General features: G+C 45.8%; 1 protein-coding gene and 1 long non-coding RNA gene across 2 annotated transcripts; one reads left to right on the top strand and one right to left on the bottom strand.

The window, feature by feature from the left end:
* Positions 1 to 4,136: 4,136 nt before the first annotated feature.
* On the top strand, positions 4,137 to 19,606 carry LOC132371340 (uncharacterized). The gene is made up of 4 exons (XR_009504839.1): positions 4,137 to 4,177; positions 5,241 to 5,380; positions 18,662 to 18,826; positions 19,246 to 19,606. It is a non-coding gene; the product is annotated as an uncharacterized LOC132371340 (long non-coding RNA).
* CCT8L2 (chaperonin containing TCP1 subunit 8 like 2) lies at positions 16,326 to 17,967 on the bottom strand. The gene is given in 3 exon segments (XM_059934364.1): positions 16,326 to 17,215; positions 17,218 to 17,820; positions 17,823 to 17,967. Coding segments are annotated over 3 exon segments (1,638 nt in total).
* Positions 19,607 to 25,597: the final 5,991 nt, after the last annotated feature.

The following is a 25,597-nucleotide window of genomic DNA, read 5'->3' on the forward strand; positions in this document are numbered from 1 at the left end:
CAGTGAAATTCATTTGAACCAAGGCAGTGACTTTGTAAGTGGGAAGTACAGCACAAAAAACATTATTTCCATTTTTAATTAAAAATTTAACTTGATACAACCTGAGCTTTCCCTGTGCCAGGGGACCAATAAGTGGAATAATGGGATGCAGCCAGTTGCCACGTATAATTCCACTAGCTTTTCATTTCTGAGCTCATTATATTTACTTAGAACAAAAATCTAAGATCATCTCTTCTTCCTAAGTCTAACTTCTCTCTGTGGTGAAGACTTTCACAATTTTATATAACCCAGAGCAGGTATTCCAAATACTCATTCCTCCAGTGGCCAGGTGGCTAAAATGAATGATTGCACTGAGCCCAACGTATAGCGTGTACACCCCGTCTAAAGGGGGCAGCAGCTAGTCAGCTAGAGCAGCATGTAACCAGGCAAGAAATGAGCCATATTTGTCTAATTTTCAAGAGAAGCTACAATTCTGTATGTTTATCTGAAGTCTCCCATTTTTTAAATCTTGGAAACTAATTTAAAAATTTCTAAACATTGTGAGAGGCAAACAAAACACCTCTGCAGACCACTGGTTTGCAACCTTAAACTCAAGGCGTTTGCTTCCCACTCACAGAATGTCACCTCTTTTGGTCCAAGCTGAATTTCCAACCACACAGCCTAGGCTGAGCTACCCTGAGGATGTCTTTACCCTGTGGTAAAGCCCCCCACCCTCCACCCCAAAAGAAGTAAAGAGGTTGCCTACTCTTTCCTTCTAGTCTAAGAAATGTACTACCAACTGAGAAATAAAACTGTGCCCAGACATTTGGGTAGGGAATTATAAAATCCTCCTTACAGGAGGGAATTATGCATGTAGTGTTTAGGCAAAACAGTAACTCCATTTATAAAGGTAATTCATTTCCCCACTCTATTCCAAAAGAATTTGCTAGCAAGGGATATAACAGAAGAAATAATTAAGGCAGCATGTTTCTAATTTTCATACTGAGGAGAGAAATGGAAGGAATTAGCTTTCTTATGAAATTAGAAGTTAAAAAAAAAAGATGTGACACATCATATCAAAACACTTATTTTAAGAAATGCTGTTTAAAAAAAAAAAAAAAATGCTGTTTTTAACCCTTTGTTAAAGGACTGAAAATACACCCCCAAAGCAGCAAGATGATTGTTTTAGTATTGCACTTCTTTAAACTTAAAAATCTCTAGTTTTACTCCTTAATGTGATATAATATATCTAGTTCTAGTGGCTAAATTCCAGCATGCAAGTTTTGTATAATGGTATACAATTCATTCTCACGTTTTCAGTAGACAATCTTGTGGTTCATTTGTTGAAGAAAAACACATGCTTTTATTGTCTTATTAGAGAGTATTAACATTAAAAAATATGACCGCCCCCCAAAAAACCCCACTTTTCAGTCGCAATTAATTAAAAAAACTTTCGAAGTAAGAAAAGATACTACTTTTTAAAAAGTATCCCCAATGTGGGCTAAGAGCGTCTAACTCTGTTGGGTTGCCAATTGGTCAAAACAGAGAAAAACTATTCCTTTTGGGAAATTAACTGGCAATCAGGTATGAGCTGTAATGAAGCCTAAAAGATCTTTTTATTGTTTTCTTAGATTTTAATTTTTTTTTTTTTTTTTTTTGCCTCACTGCGCATCTTGCAGGATCTTTGTTTCCGGGACAAGGGATGGAACCCGGGACCCTACAGTGAAAGCGCTGAGTCCTAATCACTGGACTGCCAGGGATTTCCCAGATTTTAATTTTTATAAAAAAGGTTGGGGAAAAAAAAGGTTGGAAGTCTCTTTCCCAACCTTTTATTGATAATCCTATATTATAGAATAATAAATACTGTAGTTCTTCAAGCTAATTAATGATTAAGCTCCTATGTTGAACTTAAAGGACATTTTACTTTTTTTTTTTACTTTCTCCATAGTTTTCTTTCTTGATGACCATGTTTCTGGTAAATGTAAAAAATGTACATCTGTAATTCTGTACATAGATGACATAGTATATTGTTTTCTTCCCAGTGTGGTAGCTAATATGTATTTAATTAAAGGCTGAACTTTAAAAGGAAAAAAAATTCTTTTACTGATGAAATATGCATTTGGTAAAGTCATAAAAATGTTTGAGCACAATGCTTTGCGTATAAAAACATGCAGATGTTCAAGCACAGTGCTTTTGAATATATTCAAGAAATATTTGCTTAAAGAAATGTTATGTGAATGAAGAGGAATTGTTTTTTCTTTGTTCCATTTCACAGTAGTATTGCAAAGTTAACACTTCAAATAGTTGCTATGTCAAAAATTTAAATTTATTGTTCAAATTTTAACGTTTTTAATCTACATTTTACCCTTAGCTTATATACAATTTGGGAAAAGAGTAGAGGAGTTGGTCATTGTTACTTAAAACAATGCATCACCTTGTTCTGGGGGGAAATTAACATAATTTGAATGGCCATGTAGTAAAAATTAAACAAAGCATTGCATTTACTGTCCATTCAATGCAAAAATCCTAAACAAACTTGCATCGAGGAATATGATGAAGGGAATCAATACATTAACATAAGTATTGCTTAAATAGATTGTGCATCAAGATCCATTTTGAAGACGTAAAAAAGACGGATATGGCTCTACTGTGGATCCATATTGAAGAGAAGTGGACTTATGGTCTAAATAGAAGAAATACACGGGCATAAATCCTACATGATGATGTTGGAGCAAATTTATAACCCCCGGACCTGGATGAATGCTGACTTCTAATTGAGGCTTTTATTTCATTTCATTCGCCTGGAAACAATCCGAGAACTACGTGCCCAGCTTAAGCCCGGAACAGCGTCTTAACGACGAACAGAGCAGGGACGGGGGAACAGCGCGTCCCCCGCCACCCGTCCCGCCGCCGGGACACAAAGCGCCCTCCTCGGCCTGCCCGCCTCCCGGCGAGGGAGGCCGGGTCCCGTCCCGGTGGAAACAGGTGACGGGGACGAAGGGCCGCGGCGCGACAGGGCGGCCGCCCCGGCTCTACTCGGCGAGCCCCGTCGGGGCCGGGCGGGTCACCACCCACGCTTCGCCCCCGCTGCCAGCCGTCCGCCGTGGGGGCCGGACTGCCCTGGGTCGGCGAGCGCGGGATCCCTCCGCCGTCCGCGGGTCCTTCCGCGCCAAGTAGTGCGCGGCCGTCCCGCTTCCGCAAACGCGGGCCTGCGGGGACGCGCCCACTGCCCCTCGATCCAGCGGCATGAGGAAGCCCGGGGGTGTGGGTAGTTCTCAACTTTGAAGGGCCGCTCGGGAGACACATTTTCAACTGCGCAGCCGCGGTGGGTCCGGCCGTCAGGGAGCGGCGAGCGGACGAGCAAGCAGCCGTGGGGCTGGCGAGGCAGGTGTCCCAGGCGCCCACCCCGCCCCCATCGCCGGCAGGAAGAGGAAGCAGCCGGGCCTCGCGGGGCGGGGGTGCCCTGGCTCAGGGAGGCGCGTGACCTAGTTCGTCCCAAAGTGGATTTGACAGGTTGTCAGCCCCGCACCCCGCCCCCACAGCCTCCCGGGTCCCTCTCCCCCGGCGCTGGGCCGGACGGGCGCCCGAGCTCCCCGGCTCAGCCTCCCATTGGCCCTTACGCCGCCTGGCGCCCCGCCTTCGCCCCTGGCTCGGGTTCCCATTGGCCTCGAGTCGCCCAGAGCCCCGCCCCTGCTCCCCTCCCATTGGCCCTCGAGCTGCCTGGCGGCCCACCCCCGCACCGACTTATCCGCCCATTGGCCTCACTCCCGCCGCCCCGCCCCGGTCCTCCCCGGTTCGTTCTCCCATTGGCCTCACGCCCGCCGCCCCGCCCCTCCGCGGCCCCTCTCGGGCAGCCGAGCCCTGGCAGGCCTCTTGCTTCGCGGAGGCTGCGGGCGTCCTCAGTCGGCGGCCTCCGTCCGCCTTCACGAGTCCTGCTCCTACCCCTCGCCTCTTCTCCTCTCCCAGTATTTAGGTCTCTCTCCCCGCCCTGCTTCCGTCGCTCAGGGAGCCTGAGCCCCGAGCCTGGCGGCACCCCGCGCCCCCTGCCCCGCCTACCCTGGGGCTCCGCGTCCAGCGCTGCCCGCACTCTCCCTCCTGCTCCTTTCCTCCGCCCCTTTCCTCTCCTTGCGTCACTTCGCATTTTCCTTTCTTCCCTGAAATCGCTGCCTTCTGCAGGTTTCCTCCCGGTGCCCAATCCGTAAGGTCTTCATCGCGCCCCTTTTCTCCGCCCCGCTTCTGCATCCCCTCTTTCCCCCCCACGCCGTCCCCCTGAACTCAGCGTAACAGGGAGAGTCAGGGATAAACAAGATAAATATCAACGTTAATATGGTTATTGCTTTGCGTTTTTGAAACGGAAAATGAACTGGAACGCCCAGATAAACCCAGCCCTGGGATCAAGATTGAGTTCTTAAAGGACCGTGTGAGACTGGAATGACAAACTTGACTAGCGCAGCAACATAATCAGTTTTTTCCTGGGGAAGCTACTCTTATATCGGTTGTTTATACAGTATTGTTATTATAACCGTTTGGGGTGTGTGTGTGTGTGTGTGTGTGTGTGTGTGTTTACTTTGTGCCAGTTTTGTAAATGACTGCTTTTGACCGTAAGGATGAACTGTCTGATAAAGTTGAGGGTTGGAGCAAATCCCCACACAAGTTTTTTGGCTACAAACAGGAGAAATCCTTGATTATTCAAATGGGAAACTCCAATAGCTTTCCCAAGGTTATTAAAGAGGGTGATCTCAAACTTAGACCCAGGTCAGACTCCAGAGGTCCATCAGGAGACTCCATCATGCCTCATTAATATCCGCGGAAGAATGGCAGACTGGTGCTTCCAGCCGCATTCCCACGTGTCACAGGGGGTCTTTACAAAGCTCCTGAGTGACCTCCAAGGTTCTGCCTTAGAGGATCCTGGCTGTCTCTCCAGCCTCTGGTCACTGCACAAGGACCACCAAGTGCTTTTTGCCACAGGGCCTTTGCACTTGCTGCTGTTTCCTGACCTGTCTGGATCAGCTGTTCTTAAGACTTTTCACGTGGCTTAGCCCATGTCCCCCCAGGAGTCATTTCTGACCCTGAATCTAAAGTAGGACCCCTCCAGCCTAAGCAATTACTCTCTGTCATTTCACCCTGTTACTTCCTTCAGAGCATGAGCGCAGTCTGAAATCATCTTGTTTATTTACTTGTTCTGTTCTGTTCCCCTTCACCTCCCCTCCACCATTAAGAGTGAGCTCCTGGACACAGGTGCCTTTTCTGTGTTTTTTCAGAGCTGTATCTCCAGGGCACAAAGTAGGCACTCAGTACATTCTTGATGACTATATGAATGGTACATTAGCTGTGATCAAGTGAACTCACCAAACTGTCCTTCACGTCTGGTTCCGCCAGAATTGTATAGACTCACCTACAGGTAAGCGAGTTGGAAAAATAGCTATTCTCTTGGTAACTATCCTTTGTTTCTTTGTGGACTTTATATCTGGCTGTTCTTTGAGAAGGAGAGTGAGAAACAAGGCCTGTTGCCCCAAGGCCACCCATTTGCCCACCTCTTCTCCAGCTGTCACAGCATGTTGACACTGCCTTGCCCTCTCCCTGACCCCAGGTGGGCACATACTTGGCTGGCAGCGCCTTCTCCCTGAGGAGTCTCTGTTCCATGTTGCCGTCACACTCAGCTGGGGCCCTGTCATGGGTTCTACCTTAGGCGGGAAAGCAGAATAGGAGGAAGCCCCTTCCAGTTTCCCCTTGCCCCCTCAGACATACTGCTGGGGTTCCATTCAGCAGTGAGCCCTCTGTCTGGACCCCTGCACAGGGGCGCATCCTCTGCTTTCTGAGGCACAGAGAACCCCGGGTCAGTCATTGGAAAGGTGAAATCTAGTCCTAACCGCCCCAAACAGGTGGTATGAGTCTGGCCAAATCTAGTAACTCCCTGGTTCTCAGTGACTTCATCGGTCTTTGCCTCTGTTGTTTGCTTATAGTTTTAGAGATGTAGACATCTCATAGATTTCAGCTGCTCGAAACTGTCAGCCCAAAGAAGAATCCTGCGGCTTCCCCCTGGGGCACAAAGAGGCTGCTGGCGCAATAAAGCCAGTGCTTCCTAATTTACGTTCAGTAGGAGAGAGTGCACTTTCCGTCATGTGTTCCAGGCCAGAATCCTCCAGTTCACCCTGCTTGGACTGCCTGGGCCCGGGCCCAGCCCGAGACCAGTAACTCTGGCCAGGAGAATGGAAAGCCTTGATCAGGTTAAACCTACCAGCCAACCAGGGCATATCCTTAGAATAAGGGTGGGGTCGGCTCCTGATAAGTGTGTGTGGAACTGAAATCTACATCCTTTTAGATAGGGGGTACTGAGGGGGCAGGGTGCCGAGTAGGTATTCAGCAGTGCCCCTGAGAGGAATTAGCACCGGGCCAGCTAATAAGTGTTAGCCATCGCTGTGGTCAGCAAAGACAAGATGGTGTGGGGGAATTCGCCTGGCAAGCAAAGGCATTCATCTCAGACCTCTAATCCACCGCTAACCACTAGCTTTGTAACTTCAGACAAATTATGGAAGTGGTACCATTTTAGAAGTGGAGGAGGACTTAGAGGCCATAGGGTTCAAGCCTTCATTGGGCAGACTTGGAAACTGATGCCCCCAGAGATTAGTCTGGGTCTCGGTTTCTTCATCTGTGAAGTAGGGCTGATAATACTGGTCCTGGCTCATCTCACAGTTATTATGTGGATCAAACGAGGTAATGTTTCTACCAAGGGCTCAGGAAGGTAACAAAAATGCTGTTCTTATGCAAAGCATTTTATTTTCATCATTAATGTAGTAACAATGCCTTAATAAGAGGAGAAAGGGAGAGTACATTCAAAGGATAAGCTTACTTGGCTCAAAGAAATAAATAATAACACTTGCAAAAGAGGAAGGTGTGTGTGTGTGTGTTGTTAGGTGAGGTGGGGAAGGTGTAAGGCGAGGCCCTGCTATACCCTTAGGGAGTGGTGTAGGGAGTGGCTCTAAGGGTGGGAGGTTGGGTGAGGTAGTTGGTTATAAATCGAAGTTATCTCTCCTTGAATGACTTTTCAGAAGAGGAGGGTCACTCACTTAGGAGGACAAATCTAGATTTCAGGGTAATCTTATATTTCTGTAGTTCAGCTCCTCTGCAAAATTGATGCCAAGACAGGATTGTCATGCAGGAGACTGACGGGAGGAAATATCTATGAGGGAAGAAAGGGGAGAGAGTTGGAAGAGGCAAGAGATCTGACCCCTGGGAAGGGGAGGCGGAGCAGGCAGAGTGGGTCGGCTTTGGCCAGACGGGCCGGAGTGCTGGAGCACAGGTTCCCTTCTGAGGATCCTGGTGGTGGATTCCAAGGTCGCCGAGGCACTCAGTCAGTCACTCTCCCTGCAACAGGAGATGAGATTGGGGTCCCACACCATCCCGTGAAGCTTCAAAACAGCTTCATTCATTCCTTCACTCAGTACGCTAATCAGCTACCAAGTGTCACGTGTAGGTGGCTGCAGCAATGGAAGCATGTGACCCTTGTCTTTCCTAGCTATCTTCCATCCACTTTCTAATACTTCTAAATGGTGAGTTTGCCTGATCGAGATTCCTTGCCTGTTGGCCGAGTTAAATCCTGGTATCAGGGTAGTTCTTAACACTGAGTTAGCACTTAATAAATGTTCAAATTGCCATAATAAATCCAACTGTACCCCACTATTACTTGAAATATAAACAGCTACATTTACTTCTAGAACTCTCCACTGTTTACTATGCAGAATGAGAGGAAATTTTAAACTCTCAGCACTTCTAGAAACCTGTTATTTGGATTATTTGGATAAGTGCAACATAAGAGTTTAGGAGAGTTCAGTAGAGGAAAAACTTTATGAAAGTAAAAAGCTGAAGAGGGCTTCCCTGGTGGCGCAGTGGTTGAGAATCTGCCTGCCAATGCAGGGGACACGGGTTCGAGCCCTGGTCTGGGAAGATCCCACATGCCGCGGAGCAACTAAGCCCATGCGCCACAACTACTGAGCCTGCGCGTCTGGAGCCTGTGCTCCGCAACAAGAGAGGCCACGATAGTGAGAGGCCCGCGCACCGCGATGAAGAGTGGCCCCCGCTTGCCACAACTAGGGAAAGCCCTCGCACAGAAACGAAGACCCAACACAGCCATAAATAAATAAATTAATTAATTAAAAAAAAATCTTAAAAAAAAAAAGCTGAAGAGATCAGTAGAGAGTGGAGAAAAATGAAAGAAGAGAAATTTAATTTATAAAAAGGAAACCCAGATCTTGGGGAGAAAATAGGGAATTATCTTTCTGAAACTCCCAGGAAACAAGCAAACAGACAAACAGACAAACAAAAGAAAACTTACCCAAGATGGAAAAGATGGAAAAGAATAAGGTTGAGCAGGCATTTCAAGAAGCCAGAGACTAAATAAAAGGCAAAGATGATTAATTACTCGTTGTAATGAGAGCCCGTAGGAACTGATGGAAAAGTAGAACCCATGGGCAAAGAAATAAAGAAATGGATGAGAAATATACAAAACAACACAGAAAATAAAATGTGGGAGGGAGGAGAAAAGCAATTATACCTAATGAATTTGTAATATAATAGAAAATGGAGTAAAATGTAACACGAAGGCACATAGGAATATTTTCTCTGAATAAATATTGCATTACTGAGAGTTCCCTGGTGGCCTAGTGGTTAGGATTCTGGGCTTTCACTGCTGTGGCCAGGCTTCAATCCCTGCTCAGGGAACTTGAGATCCTGCAGGCCACGCAGCACGGGCAAAAACAACAACTAGAAAATTTATTGCATTACTATTTCTATATTTCAAATCATTGATGATATTCTCATTCTCTACTACTTAGTGCCTATTGTAGCATAAGGCAAAATAAAAATTTACACAGAAATAGGAAAACTGAATTTCCGACTGTGGCATTAGCATATCAATCTCTACGGATGTACCTGTGTGGTGTGATGCTGAACATCTGAGTAAAGACTTTAAATTTCAGTGACGTGCTCATACAACTCAATAGCAAAAACAAACAAAAACAGTCCAATTTAAAATGGGGAGAGGAAGAGACATTTTTTTCAAAGACGTACAAACGCCAACAGGTACATGAAAAGGTGCTCAACATCACTAATCATCAGAGAAATGTAAATCAAAACCCTAATGGGCTATCACCTCACACCTGTCTATTACCTGGCTATTATCAAAAAGACAGCAGTAAGTGTTTCTGAGGGTGTGGAGAAAAGGGAACACTTCTGCACTGTTGGTGGGAATGTAAATTGGTGCAGCCACTATGGAGAACAGTATGGAGGGTTCTCAAAAAATTAAAAATAGAACTACCTTATGATCCAGCAATTCAACTTGTGGGTATTTATCGGAAGAAAGCTTAATCCCTATCTCAAAAACATGTCTACAACCCCATGTTCACTGCAGCATTATTCACAATAGCCAAGACATGGAAACAACCTAAGAGTCCGTCAATGGATGAATGGATAAAGAAAAGGTGATATATATACACAGTGGAATATTACTCAGCCATGAAATAGAAGGAAATCCTGCCATTTGCAACAACGTGGATGGACCTTGAGAGCATTACGCTAAGTGGAATAAGTCAGACAGAGAAAGACAAATAGTATATGATCCACTTATACGTGGAACAACAAGAAAAGACAAACAAAAACGAACTCAAATATACAGAGAACAGATTATCAGTTGCCAGAGGTGGAGACATTGGGGGTACATGTGGAGAGTGGGCAAAATGGGTGAAGGGGGTCAAAAGGTACAAACTTCCAGTTACCAGATACATAAGTCCTGGGATGTAACGTATAGCGTGGTGACTCTAGTTGACAATATTGTGTATTTGAAGTTTACCAAGGGAGTGGATCTTAAAAATTCTCATCACAAGAAAAAAAAATTTGTAACTATGTGCGGAGATACATGTTAACTAATTGTGATCATTTCACAATATATACATATGTCAAATCATTATGTTGTATACCTAAAACTAATACAATATTATATGTCAATTATATCTCAATTAAAAAAAGACTAAATTTCAGTAACATCTGGGTGTATTTTGAAATGTTTTCTATTTAGTTTCAGGAATTAAGGCATGTGTAAATTTTTCTCAAATTAAAATCTAGGGACTTCCCTGGTGGCACAGTGGATAAGACTCTGCGCTCCCAGTGCAGGGGGCCCAGGTTCGATCCCTGGTCAGGGAACTAGATCCCACATTCATGCTGCAACTAAGAGTTCACATGCCACAACTAAGAAGCCCATGTGCCGCAACTAAGGAGCCCTGGAGCTGCAACTAAGGAGCCCTCCTGCCGCAACTGAGACCCCGTGCAACCAAATACGTAAATATTTAAAAAAAAAATCTAGTGTAAAAAAACATTGCAAGTCATTTTGGAAACTTTTTCACGTGAAACAATATTGCAATGGATTATTACCCCTTTTGTCAACAAATTACATTAATAAAATTGAAATAGAAGGAGGTTTTAGATCAAAATGAATGTAGGAATGCAATGTGAAGCACGGAGTATTTGGCATCTACACAAGGAAGACTGAGGCTGACTGATGGATCTCATCGCTTCTGGGGGTAGGGGTGGAGCAGGGGTGCTCGTCCAGAGCTTGGGTGCTTCCCGGGAGGGTAAGCTCAGGTAAGCAGCCGCACTGGGGCCCTCTGCAATGCTAGGTTCTGGAGTCGGTGGGCACAGGAGGCAGAGTACACAGGGATTAAGTTGTTTGTAAAAATTTATAATGATCTGGATGTGAAAATGTTTTCCGTTGTGCATTCAGTGACGTTTAGAGAGGCATATCTGGCCTAAACTCACCAGGATCCACCTCTCCTTTCTGACTGCATTCAGTGAATTAGAAGAAAACTTACAGAGAGCCATGATTTTGTTTTTAACCTGTAGAATGAATAAAACTGCATCTCAAATCTGTGCTGCAGTACAGAAAGATTGCCGTTGTTTTGCTAACCAGCCTCTATTCTCTCTTACTTAGCCCTGCAGTAACCAATGGCAAGCTCTGTTAATGACATGTGCTGGAGTGTCCAAATTCCTCATTCAGTCTTTATGTTTGTAGATAGTTTGAATTCTCAAGTCCCAAACTCAAGGTGTTCGAAGTATGTATTTCTATAATGAAATGATCTTAAAATTTCTTTTTCCAGCTCCCTTTCTGCCTGATGGTAGAATATTTAATTTAGTTAATTCCAGGTAAATTTAGTCCCTTCATGGTTTTTCTTGATCAGTCCAGACTAAAGTCAAGTCAATTTTTTTTAAATTTATTTTATTGAAGTATGGTTGATTTACAATGTTGTGTTAATTTCTGCTGTACAGCAAAATGATTCAGTTATACATATATGTACATTCTTTTTCATATTCTTTTCCATTATGGTTATCACAGGATCTTGAATATAGTTCCCTGTGCTATACAGTAGGACCTTGTTGTCTATCCATTCTGTATGTAATAGTTTGCATCTGCTAATCCCAAACTCCCAGTCCCTCCCTCCCCCACCTCCCCTCCCCCTTAGCAACCACAAGTCTGTTCTGTATGTCTGTGGGTTTGTTTCTGTTTCATAGATAAGTTCATTTGTGTCATATTTTAGTTTCCACATATAAGTAATATCATACGGTATTTGTCTTTCTCTTTCTGGCTTACTTCACTTAGTATGATAATCTCTAGGTCCATCCATGTGGCCATGAATGGCATTATTTTATTCTTTTTTATGGCTGAGTAATAATCCATTATATATATACCACATCTTTCTTATCCATTCATCTGTCGATCAGCCAAGTCAGTTCTTTTTTTTTTTAATTTATTTTATTTTTGGCTGCATTATTCTTAGTTGCAGCACGTGGGATCTTTTGTTGTGGTGCGTGGGCTCTTCATTGTGGCGTGCGGGCTTTCTCTCTAGTTGTGGCATACGGGCTCAGTAGTTGCGGCATGCAGGCTTAGATCTCAGACCAGGGATCGAACCCGCATCCCCTGCATTGGAAGATGGATTCTTAACCATTGGACCACCAGGGAAGTCCCCCAGCCAAGTCAATTCTTGATCTCCTCCTGAGGCACAGGGAGACCTGCCTGCTCTCCCGGGAGAGCCCTTTCTTCCCTGCCCCTCCCGCACTGTCATTTCTGCTCCATCCTGTTGGCACTCCTTGGGGGCTCCAGGTTGCAGACCAGAAGCAGGGACTCTCCTCTGTTTTCAGACCCTCAAACTTTCCTGGAGATTCTACTGCCTTTTTCCTCATCTCACTCCTTAGAGCCCATGAGGAGGTGAGCAGAGCCCGTCTCAGATCCTGCCGGCATCTCTCTCATTCTCCCCCAACCATCTTCCTCTCCCCCCCTCCCCAGTTAGGAAGGGGATCTTTAGCTTGGTGGGAGGGGAGGTTGATATTTTGGGAAAAAAGTTGACTCAGCTACTTTAGGAATCACAGAGATTCTGGGGTTTCTGTGTCTACTGCAGGTTTTAGCATTTTAGCACTTTGGGGACAACTTTCCCTGGGGTAGTTACCTTAACAAGGAAACTGAGTACAAGGGGAAATTTTCAATAAATCAGTGGGAAGTAGCCCATCAGTAAATACTTAACAATGCCACGCCCGTCACATCATGGTGAAGCATCATCCAGAGTTGGTCTCTATTCCAGAAAGGTTCAGGCAGAAATGGGAGGGGCCTGGGGCTACAAACATGTGTATTTATGTCAGTCCAGCTGACAGGGTACAAGCTAGTCTTCTTAAACTAGTTTTGTTCATTCGCAAAAGAAATGGTTGAGTCCCTGAGCCCCAGTCTTCCCTTTTCCTCCCATTCAGATGTCCCAGTTTGGAAGTCTTCTGTTTTCTCTCTTGAGTCTTAGCTTTCTCTATCCTTTGGCCTCTGCACTAAAGGGATTTCAGACTTGTAGGCCTAGAGAGCAGAGCTCCTGCTGTAAGGGGATCTCTTGAGAAAGGCCTCTTGGGAAGAGGTCCAGAAATAGACAAAGGATTGGAACAGACTACTGACAGCTCTTTCTTGTTTCAATCTTCTTTTCACAGTTTGGAAGCAATGACTTTCGTCCCTTCAGGACTCCAGGATTTGTGTAGGCCCCAGTCTTGGGTCTGTGCTCACAGGTGCCCAGAAGTATGGGGTAGTTCTCCCAACTCAGCCCCAGTCTTCCCCACCCAGGCCAGCCACCATCTTCTTCATCCCCCAGGACTCAGAAGTTCTTGTTTTCAGTCCCTGTTTTCTCCTGATCTTATCTCTTTGCTCTCTGCTTGCTGGGTCAACTCAGAACCCCACAACACAATGTCACTAAATTGGAAGGTGTGGGGGATAGAAGAACAGACAAGTCCACCGGCTGCAAGTTTCATGGAGAATGTGCTCTCGAAATTGTTGTTTCTGAAATTCAGCTGCTTCTGGAGCTGAAGACAGCACATCTTGGAAGAGAAAGATGTAGCCAAGTCCTTGGGCCCTTGGAGAACTCGAGACCCTGCATCCTAGGAGAGCTTGATCCTGGAACCTTGGAAGCAGGATCCAGAGAGACCTGGTAAAATTGAGGTCAAATTCTGGTCAGTTTCTCCATAGTCAGTAGGAGAAAAGACACAACTTTATGTCTGATTCAGACATTTTGACACTTAGAATGCTTAAAGATGATGTTAAGAGGATACTTGATTTCTAGGCATGATCAAGATAGAGCTAACTGGGAGCGTAGCTTAGATCAGTGCTTCTCAGACTTTAATATGCACCCCAGTCACCTGGGGATCTTGTTAAAGTGCAAATTCTGACAAAGTAGGTTGTTGAGGGGCTGGGGGCGGCTGAGATTCTGCATGTCTAACATGCTCCCGAATGATGCCAGTGCCACTGGTTCAGGGATCACTGGTAAGTAGCAAGAGTTTAGAAGGCAGGCTGTAGGGTTGGAGATAAGCCTCAACTGATGCTAAAAAAAACCCTCAACACCCAAACACTTTCAGTTCGTACTGAGCTCTCCCTTCTGGTCCTCTTCCCCAAGCCGTGTCTGCTAGCTGCCCACGGTAGTCAACCTAACCATTGTATGATGTTTCCTTCTCTTCTGGAGCAGCTAATGCTCTTTATTTTCTATTTTTTGGCCGCACTGCATGGCATGGCGGAACTTCCCCGACCCTGCACTGGAGGCACGGGGTCTTAACCAATGTGCCACAGGGGAAGTCCTAAAGCTCTTTAGATAACAAGAAGGGGAAGCCAGCTCTGGCTCGATCAAGCAGATCTATCTGAAGGATACTTCGCAGTTTACAGATTTGAAGAGCTGGCCAACTAGTCATGGGACAGATGGGAACCAGGGTAATTCAGGGGCCTCCTTAGCACAAGCTCTAGGACCTTGCCAGCTTTCCCATGAGATGCCTGAATTCTCTGGGTCTTTAGGTTTCAAATTGGGGTTAGATGTTTTTACCTTTAAAGCCCTCAGTATAAGCCAGTTAAATTTGTATCTGCCATATATTTCTTCATCACTTGTAAGGCTGTCCTTGCTAATTTTAACTTGTGTGTATATATACATATATATATATATATATATATATAATTGTGTGTGTATCTGTCTAGGGGGAAAGGAGATGGTAATGTTACAGTATGATTTCTCCCCACTTATCAAAAAAATCACTCGTATATCAAATTTAGGGCACTTAAAAGATACTAAGTTACATGTTTGGCCTTCGTATGTCTTGGATCTATAACTAAAATGTTCTCTGTGAGCAAGAGCCGTCTTTATTTACTTATTTTATCTTGCAAAGTAAACATGCCTTTTTGTCTAATTTAAAAAACACTAATTGTAGGGACTTCCCTGGCAGTCCAGTGGTTAAGATTCCATGCTCCCAATTCAGGGGGCACGGGTTCGATCCCTGGTCAGGGAACTAAGATCCTGCATGCTGCTCGGTGTGGCCAAAAAAAAAAAAAAAAAAACAAACGAAAAACAAAACACTAATTGTAAATTTTCAATTTACATTTTGAGACATACTTTCTTCATAATTATAGGGGTTATATCTCTGAAAACATCACAACAGAGGAATTTGGGGCAATAAAGTAATGAACAAGAGAATGGGTTTTCCTCTTCTATTTACTGTATAAATTTGGCCAATTACTTAATTTCTCTGAAGCTCAATTGTGTCTCCTGCAACTGAGAGATAACAAGCTTCCTTCTCATAAGTTTGTTTTGATGACTAAATAAACTGAAGACAAAGTGCTTTTGAACTGCTTTAAAAAGTTACCTATCTCTATCATCATCACTATGGAATTTGAGACTCTATGAGAACAATACGGAACCTGAGGGCAGGGGAGAAATATGACAGCACTTAGTTATATTCGCTAAAATATAACGATGAAGACACAACAAGGAAAGACACATCAAGGATGTTGTATAGATATAACTTATTACTATAAGTTAGTGATAACGAGTATAGTTCTATACATTTTCATGTGCCATCCTTTGTTCACTAACAGCTTCTCAGGATTTCACTTCTGGGTTTCAAAGAATCTTTGCAAATTTGTTTTGCGTTGTTGCAGCTAATATGCCTGCTATAAGACAATTGTTTCTTGAGTCTGGTTCTCTCTCCAAATGCTTAAGCTTCTTTGTTTTGATTCTTAAGAGACTGCAGCTTCCCGTCACCTCAGTTCTGTCCCTACATTCAGCTCTTTTCCCAGAGGCAGAGTAATTTGGATGGTTAAGTGGGAAAGGTTTTGGGTAACATGTTCCCAGCTCTGCTCAACTCTCTTTACTGCCCAGGAGTATCTGGGCATAATCACAGCCTGGCCAGGATAACCTGGTGCTGGGTGCTCCCCAGTGCTCCTCACCTCCACTGGAACTGTAGTGCGGTTCTAAGGTGTGTGTTCTTATCTTTTGTTATATATGCCAAGGATGCTTTTTAAAAAATATATTTCTGCCTGCCAGCTCATTTTCCTCCTTTATATTGATTTTTTGCCTTAAAATAGCATTCCCTTCTTTTTCCAAATAATCACAACAGGAATGAGCGGCCACTCCTTTAAGCTGAAACTGAGGTTCTCAGATTGCTAAAGTGACATTTAGACAGAAATTCTAGAAATTTAGAATTCATGCAGGAATACTCAAACAGTTGGGAAGAGATACCTGCCCTTTCTTGCATCCCCAAAATTCAGGTACTCAATTTAAACATCTTTAATAGAATTGAATCCTGGAGGAAAGAACAGAATCTGATGGAGAGAAACAGGAAATGAAAAAAGCCAAGAATCTGAAAGGAAGTAAATCAATGGAAAGGACTTCAACGGTTATGTTGTTTTTATCTACAGAAATGGACTCAAATAGCAGCAAACGTGGAGGCAATACAAGGCAACATTCATTTTTGGGGTGGCAATGCCCTCCTTGGCAACCCCATTTTATTGAGGATGTTGCCACTTATTTGTTCCAAGGACTCCTTTTTTTCACGGGGGATGGTCGATCCTTTGCCTTCTTAGGTTCAGGTTTCAGGTCCTGGTGAGGTGTGGGACTTTTCTTGGCTACTACAATGTCATCGACAGTCAGGAGCTGTAGTACCACGTCAGCCACGGCTCGAAGTCCTTGGGCTTTGGCTATTAGGGTGTCCCACACCTCTTCCTGGGCCGCATTTATTATCCCTTCAACCTCCAATGCTATCAGGAAATTCCCAGCCTGGTGAGCTCCGTTCATTTCTGCCATCACGTCTGAGACGGCTAAGCCTGCCTTCTCTGCCAGGGTTTCAGGAAGAGACTGCAGGGCCTGGGCAAATGCCAGGAAGGTGGAACCACTGGGCCCTTCCAGTTTGGTTCCTTTCCCTGAGAGCATTTTCGCCAGAGCCATCTCCGTGGCCCCAGCTCCTGGAAGCAGTCTGGGATCCTGGCATAACCGGAAATAGGCATCAATGCCATGGTAGGCAGCCTACTCTGCACCCCGTAGCCCCTCAGCGGTGGCCTCCCTGAGCACCAAGGTGAGGGCAGGGGTGCCTGGAGTTTCTCACTCAAATACCACAGCCAAACCTTCTCCCAGCTCCTGCCCGTACACCCTCTGACACTTCCCTGGCTCCAGCGGAGGAAGCAGATAAGGCATCAGAGGTGCGCCAGACACCTCGCTCAGGTGCACCATCTCCCGCCGGGACTTCACCTGAATCACCATGAGGCCGCACCTGTCAGTATGCGTTAGGGTCTCCTCGTCAATTTGCCCCCAAACCACCACCACGTTAATAGACGCGGCTGCCAGCTGGGCCACCTGCTTTTCTATTAGCCTCTCGCTGCCCTTCCTGAACTCGGTCAGGTCATCAGGACGGGAGAGACGAGCGTGGCCGGGGCACTGGCGCTGGCGGGCCCGAAGGCGCAGGCCGTCAGAGCCCCGCTGGCGCCGCTCAGCACCGTGGCCACCTGGCCGCAGGGCTTGCCGGACAGGGCCAGGCCGCGGGGCAGGCACGAGTCCTCCGGCCGCGCCCCGGGCAGCGCGCACACGCGCACGCGCTCCGGCCGGAAGCCGCCGTCCGGCTCCCGGGGGACCCAGCACGCATGCGCCACCACCTCGGTCAAGCAGTCCGTCTGCCACAGCCTGTGCGTGTTGGTCACCGAGTGCAGGGCCCCGAACGGGTCCTCCAGAGGCCCCAGCGCCCGGATGGCCAGGGACGGCAGCAGGGCCAGCGTCTCGGCGGCCGCCGCGGCCTAGGCCTCCCGGAGCTGGGCGCGCGGCAGGCCGGCCCGCCGCCGGCGCTCGGCCTGCGCCAGCAGGGCCTGGGGCAGGGGCACCACGAAGGCCGCGCCGTCGCCGCTCTGCTCCGCCTGGCTCTGCGCCGCCAACCGCAGCAGCCGGGCGGCGGGGTGCTCCAGCTCCAGCGCCCGGAGGATGTCCGTGGCGTACCCCGTGACCACGGTTTCTCCTTTGGCGGTGACCAGGAGCTCTGCCGCCCCTGGGGGCCGTAGCAGGGCCGCAGGACTCTGGCCAAGGTGTGTGCCGCGGCCAAGCTGCTCAGCAGGTGCTTCTCCTCGGCCGCCGGCGTCGCCAGCCGTTCGGGCAGCTCAGGCGCCGAAGGGGCTCTGCCGTCCATCGCCCGCGGGGCCCACCCGGCCGCAGACAGGCGCTAGAACAGCAGCGAGGCGCCCCGGGAGGAGATCTATGAAGCCCCTCGAGGGGTCAGTGGGAAAAGCAGCCAAATACCCATCAACTGGTGTCTGGAGAAGCCGGCGCTCTGGGCCCGGGCGCAAGGATGGTCTGCTGAGAGCTCAGCCCTAAAACCACCCCCAGATTGATCTGAAAAGGAACGGGGCCCTTGGGGCCTCTGGGGCTTGGTAGCTGAAACAGATCTGATCTTGATTAAGTCACAAGTGGCACATGGAACCAGGGCAGGGAATGAGGTCACAGAAGGATGGACCATGAGTTGGGAGGCCCTGGGGCAGGCGGAAGTCAGGCCCAGTTGTCCCCCAGAGGGGGGACACGCGTACCCGGGGCCCCAGAGTTTCATTTAAACTTCAGAGACAGGGAAGAGGAAACCAGGTGAAAACCCACCCACTTCAAATTCCTGGTGAAGCTATGGCTCCCGTTGTTTGGTTGGTTGGTCTGGGTTTCTTTTGTTTGTTTTTGTTTTTTGAGAGGGAAATTGTTCACTGTCTCATGCCGTGCTCTGTAACGCTAGCCACGTTTGGTTACCTGTGTGCCTCGGCCTCTTTGGCCACCTTACCCGTTTGTGCTGCTCATCAGCTTCCTTAAGGTGTCTGCTGGTCTGTTTGTCTTTCCGGTTGCAGATGTGTGAGGCTGCACAGTGTGGGACAACTCTTCCCAATGACGGTGATGTCACTGAGCTGGCAAAGGCAGGTCAAGACAAGGGAGGGAAAGAGGCTGACAGCCTGCAGACAGAGTAATAGACATGGACGCAGAGGAGTGAAAGTGACCAGGAAGGCAGCAAACGAGTGAGTGGGGCTGGGGCTGGGGCTGGGGCCCTCCCACCCTTACCCTCAGCCCTTAGAATTTGAGCTCCCGCCTTCCATCCTCCCTCCTTCCTTCCTTCCTTCTCTTGCTCCCTCCCATCCTCATATGGCACCTACTGGAGTAATGATTGCTGCTTTTTTAGTTTAACAAATATTTATGAGCATCTACTCTGTTCGATGTACTGGGGTCACAAAGATGGCAGGAACGTGAGACCAGTGAGGGAAAGAGATTGGTACCAAGTGAGTACAACTTTCTTAGGTGTTGGGCAGAGCGCCAGCAGGAAGTGATGAAAATACCTATTAAGATTATGGGAGGGATTTCCCTGGTGGTCCAGTGGTTAAGACTCCATACTCCCACTGCAGGGGGCATGAGTTCCATCAAATTTTTAAAATTTCCACAGACAAGAAGATAGAAAAGGAAAAGAATGTCACAGTGAAAGTTAAATACAATTAAGGCTAAAAAGGAGTTAAATTTGGGCTTCCCTGGTGGTACAGTGGTTAAGAATCCACCTGCCAATGCAGGGGACACGGGTTCGAGCCCTGGTCTGGGAAGATCCCACATGCCGCGGAACAACTAAGCCCGTGCGCCACAACTACTGAGCCTGTGCTCTAGAGCCCACAAGCCACAACTACTGAAGCCTGCGCACCTAGAGCCCGTGCTCCGCAACAAGAGAAGCCACTGCAATGAGAAGCCCGTACACCTCAACGAAGAGTAGCTCCCACTTGCCACAACTAGAGAAAGCCCGTGCACAGCAACGAAGACCCAACACAGCCAAAAATAAATAAATAAAATAAATAAACTTATTTAAAAAAAAAAGATAAATTTGGAGAAAAAACTCTTTCTTTGCAAAACAGCTTGATTGCTTTTGTAAAAATGATAGTCATTCATTATACAACTTAAAAGGAAAAAATACAAAGAAAGTAAATGTCATTTGGAATCCCAGCCCAGAGACAGTCATTGTTTATATTTTGATGAATATTATTACTTTACACACATATGCTTACATAGCTTGTTGTGGATTTACACAGTTTTACATACGTGAGTTATATGATACATATTGTATATGCTTGTCTGTAATAATTTTCCCCTTAATGTTATCTTGGCTGACAAATGTTTCTAAGGAGATGTTGTGTTGTCTGAAGACCGTGGACAACGTTTTTTTTTTTGACTGAGCCCTGCGGCATGCAGGATCTTAGTTCCCCGACCAGGGATCGAACTTGTGCCCCCTGCAGTGGAAGTGCAGAGTCCTAACCACTGGACCGCCAGGGAATTCCCTGTGGACAACTATTTTGACCTCTTTTGATTGTAGAGACTCCATTAGAAAAGGCGTGATCCTCCCCGTCCAGGCTTATGAAAGCCAGTAACACTGAGGGGAGTGTCACATAACAAACGTGGGTTGTAGGCGGCAAAGAGGACTTGCCTGTTCCCTTATAGAAAGGTAAAATAGAACAATCAACACAAAATGTAGCAAAGTATTCATGTATACCTTGTCTATAAAGTTAGTTACTTTTTTCAAGTAGCCTCCCCTAAGGGATCATCTTAGCTCTTTTTCTTGAAAGTAACATACATTTTCCCATTTATTTCACTTATTCAACAACTCTGTTGAGCCACTGCTGAGTAATAGGGATAGAAGGTGAATAAGGCAGACAGCTGGTGTCGTCTCCAGTGGGCTTAGGCTGGGATACATGCAGTTAAGTGGGCAGTCCATTACAGGGCATGAGAGCTGTGATGGGGAAAGCACAGGTGTTGTAGAAGCATCCAGGGGGACACACAACCTTCATCATGGGAAGAACGGTGGTCAGGGTGAGGTGAAGTCTAAAGAGAGCTGAAGGGGAAAAAAAAAAACAAGAAGTGGGAATTGGCCAGGTGAAAAGGGCTGGCGGGGTGGGAGGGGTTGGGACAACCTGGTGCGGTTTGTAGCACACCAGAAATAGTCCCGAAGGCTGGGGCTCATGGTGTGGTGGGAAGGAGAGGAGCACTTTGGCTGGAGGGTAGCAGGGACTCTCCAGGACCTAGTGAGCCATGCCAATTTAGAATTCAACCTGAAGGGTGATGCATGGGACTGTAAGTTCCATTTCCATTGTAAAAGTAGATAATTGTCTGTTGTGAAACCCTTAACTGACTACACAGCACAGGGGAAGGTGAGGGTCCAATCATTGCCTTGCACCCTTAAAGGCAGTCAGTTCATAACACCCCAAACAATAAATTTTGTTTTTGTTTTTGTGTTGGTCGTGCTGTGCAAGGCATGCAGTATCTTAGTTCCCCAACCAGGGATCAAACCCGTGCCCCCTGCAGTGGCAGTGTGGAGTCTTAACCACTGGACTGCTGGGGAAGTCCGCAAATGGTAAAGTTTGGACTGAAATTTTGTAGAGGTACCTCTACAAAGATCAAACTAACCAAGGAGCTACTGAATCTCAATTTTACTTTTTTACTGTGTGGACACTGTCATTGTTAAATTCACATTGATTTTATTTATTCTTTGGATAAATTGATTAGATGTAAAATAAATGTAAATAATTTGTGTGTGTGTGTGTGTGTGTGTGTGTGCCAGGAAGAGTTTGCATGCAGTTAATGCATATAAAAATTTCTAACGACATAATTTTGATCTGCTAAGGTGGGTAGGCATCAATATAGACGGTTTGGTGGTTGTACTGGGTTGAATAGTGCCCCCCAATATTCACACCCTTCCTGGAACCTCAGAGTGTGACCTTATTTGGAAATAGGATTGTTGTGGATGTCATTAATTAAGATGAGGTCATACTGGAGTAGGGTGGACCATTAATCCAATATGGCTGGTGTCCTTACAAGAAGAGAAGACACACACACACACACACACACACACACACACACACACACATCCCGGGAGAACATCGTGTGTGAGGAATAGACACACAGGGAAGGTGGCCATGTAATGGTGGGGGCGGGCTGGGGGGATGCACCTGCAAGCGCAGGAATGCCCGGGAACGCGGGCGACCACCTGAAGCTGAGCAAGGCCTGGGACAGATTCTCCCCCAGAGCCCACCACGAGGGGCCAGCCCTGCCGACACCTTGATTTTGGACTATTAGCCACCAGGACTGTGAGAGAATACATTTCTATTGTTTTAAACTGCCTGTTGGGGGTAGCTTTTTGCAGCAGCTATAGGAACCCAATACAGCAGTCTTTGTATATTAATGAAGGAAGGAACCTAATGAAGTTGTGTGTGTGTGTGTGTGTGTGTGTGTGTGTGTGTGTCTGAAGAGGGGGGCTGTCTGCTGCCTTCTCCCACCCTTGCCCTTCCCCCTCCCCCCAAACTCCCAGATGCATTTAAAAAAAAATTTTTTTTATCATTTGAATTTTATTTTTTTTTATACAGCAGGTTCTTATTAGTTATCCATTTTATACATATTAGTGTCTACATGTCAATCCCAATCGCTCAATTCACCCCACACCACCCCCACGCCACTTTCCCCCCTTGGTGTCCATACGTTTGTTCTCTACATCTGTGTCTCTATTTCTGCCCTGCAAACAGGTTCATCTGTACCATTTTTCTAGGGTGTCTGCTGCCTTCTCCCACCCCTGCCCTTCCCCCCAAACTCCCAGAGGCATTTTTTAGAAAACTGTGGTCTTCTACACAGTAGATGTAAATATTTAATCTTTCTATTTGTATGTTTTTCTTAATTTTTTTTTTTTCGCTGCCTTGGGTCTTTGTTGCTGCGTGCGGGCTTTCTCTAGTTGTAGCGAGCGGGGCCTACTCTTCGTTGCAGTGCGCGGGCTTCTCATTGCGGTGGCTTCTCTTGTTGCAGAGCACGGGCTCTAGGCGTGTGGGCTCAGGAGCTGTGGCTCGCGGGCTCTAGAGCGCAGGCTCAGTAGTTGTAGCTCACAGGCCCAGTTGCTCCGTGGCATGTGGGGTCCTCCCGAACCAGGGATTGAATCCGTGTCCCCTGCATTGGCAGGTGGACTCCCAACCACTACGCCACCAGGGAAGTCCCTGTATGTTCTTCCATGTTTATTTTTCAGTTGCTTGATTGCCTTTTTTTGTGTTTATCTTGTTCAGTAGTGCCAGGTTTAAAGTACAGACCCCTGGAGGGCAAGATTCATGTCTCTATAAAACATGCTGTAGAACATTTACATATGCCTCATACTCTTTTTTTTTTTTTTTAATTTATTTAATTAATTTATTTATTTTTGGCTGCGTTGGGTCTTGTTGCTGCACGCGAGCTTTCTCTAGTTGCAGCGAGCGGGGGCTACTCTTCGTTGCAGTGCGCGGGCTTCTCATTGCAGTGGCTTCTCTCATTCTGTAGCACGGGCTCTAGGCGCGTGGGCTTCAGTAGTTGCAGCACGCAGGCTCAGTAGTTGTGGCTCACGGGCTCTAGAGCACAGGCTCAGTAGTTGTGGCACACGAGCTTAGTTGCTCCGCGGCATGTGGGATCTTCCCGGACCAGGGATCGAACCCGTGTCCTCTGCATTGGGAGGCGGATTCTCAACCACTGCGCTACAGGAGAAGCCTGCCTCATACTCTTATACACAAATTATTTTTGAAGATGACTGTCTTATTTCCTTCTCAGATTCTTCCTTTAATTTTTCTATCACACAGGTACATGGTATGCATTACTGAAATAACTTACGTAAAGCAATATGAATTTATAAAACTAAAAATGCACTATGGACTAAATATGAACTAATTTTAAGTGGTTGAAATTCTTTTAAAAACAATATTTTGGGGGCTTCCCTGGTGGCGCAGTGGTTGAGAGTCTGCCTGCCAATGCAGGGGACACGGGTTCGAGCCCTGGTCTGGGAAGATCCCACATGCCGCGGAGCAGCTGGGCCCGTGAGCCACAACTACTGAGCCTGCGCATCTGGAGCCTGTGCTCCGCAACGGGAGAGGCCGCGATAGTGAGAGGCCCGCGCACCGCGATGAAGAGTGGCCCCCGCTCGCCGCAACTGGAGAAAGCCCTCGCACAGAAACGAAGACCCAACACAGCCAAAAATAAATAAATAAATAAATAAACAAACCCAAAGTTTAAAAAATATATATATATTTTAAAAAAAAACAATATTTTGACTGAAAAATAAAGGACAAAAAATGATAGCCTATGACTGCAACTTGTTAAAGTGCAACTTTAACAGTAAAAATATGAACACAAATCTTATAAGATCTAGCATTTACGTTCTGAGCGGTCTTTTTACACAACTGTAAAAATTTGGTTCCTAAAAAACCCTGAGGAATTTAAGACTTTATGGGAAAACAAAGAGAGGGATACCATTTAGTAGTGAATCTATGGAAAAGCCTTATAAATACTTCCACGTTCACTAAAACAAAGTGATAAAGACTGCTCTCTCAAGAAAGACATCAATGACATTTTATAGGCCTTCAATTAGTAAGAATGTCTACTGTACCATGAATTTTTATTCACTGTCATTTGTATGCTAGACACTTTGAGAATCTCCTTTGCTCACAGTTTCATGAGATGTTGCTTTTTCTTTTTTGCGGATAACCCTTACTCCCACTCACATTTTAAACATTTAATATATGTTTATGCTTATACTACATGTGCTCTGAAAGATTGATGTATTATAGAAAAATGCATTATAGAAAGTGAAAGTCCCTTGTAATCCAACCCTTTAGAGATGATTGCTGCTAACACTTTGGTGCATGTCTACCATATTTTTAAAGTGCCTGTTTAACGTGTACTTATTAGAAAGTAGGCATTCTTTTTTTTTTTTTTTGCACTTGGTCCTTCCAGATGCTCGTTGTCTTTCTGGTTTTATAATTTTGAGGAACCTACCTCAGCTATCTGCCTCCTGGATTTTTGCCATTGTGGTCTCAGAGCTGTGTAATTTGAATGACAGAGATGGAAAAACCTTTGAAAGACCTTTATTTAAGTCGAATAAGTATTCCTTGAATACTTCCTCTGCATCCTGGGTTATATTTTGTTTGCTCTGCCCACAATAACTTCATGCTGGTGAGCCTCCTAACCATCCTTTAAAACAGCTCCCAACGACTTGTCTGCTCACAGTAGCCAAAGGAATGGAGATTTAAGGCTGGGTTTACCTTCATCTTTTATCTTTCCAGAAGTAACACTGCACAGACTTCTATTTCTACCCTTCCATTTACTCTACCCACTTTTCTGTTCCCAGTCCCTAGCTGTTTCCTTTAAGAACTTGTCTCCAGCAGGAGTGACTTGCAATTTGCACATTCTGGTCCTTAAATTCTCCCAAGTGCTGACAAGTATACTGAAGTGAACTGTCCTGACGTGGAATTTTGTGCATATGAAACACACAGTTGGAAATGACTCTTCTAATTTCAGTACTGAACACAGATAAACATTTGGATCGATAATCCAGTTTTTGAAAGTATATTTAGTGTAATGTACAGAAAATGAAAAAGAAAGAGTGAGTAATAAACTTTAAATATATCACTTCATACATGTATCTTCATAAATGTATCACTTCATAAATTAGTCATGCATATGTTGTATTTCTATGTATAATAATAGTCAGACACTTTTAATTTATAGTTTTCATTTACCAAGCTAGGTTCTCCCCAATCTCAAATTTTAAATTTAGTAAGCTTGAAAAAGCCAGCAGGAACTAAACCTTGAAGGGATTCAAACGACTGTCTTATTGTGGTCCTCACTTCAGCCCTTTCAAGAAACTATGCTTTAGTCAGAAGAGGCTCTGGAAACTGTGCATGTTTGCCCAAATACACACAAATACACGATTCAGAGTTTATATTCTGGCTATTGGGAAGGGAAGGCAAACAACACAGCAG

This window comes from Balaenoptera ricei, chromosome 9 (assembly GCF_028023285.1).
Source record: "Balaenoptera ricei isolate mBalRic1 chromosome 9, mBalRic1.hap2, whole genome shotgun sequence".
Classification (NCBI taxonomy): domain Eukaryota; kingdom Metazoa; phylum Chordata; class Mammalia; order Artiodactyla; family Balaenopteridae; genus Balaenoptera; species Balaenoptera ricei.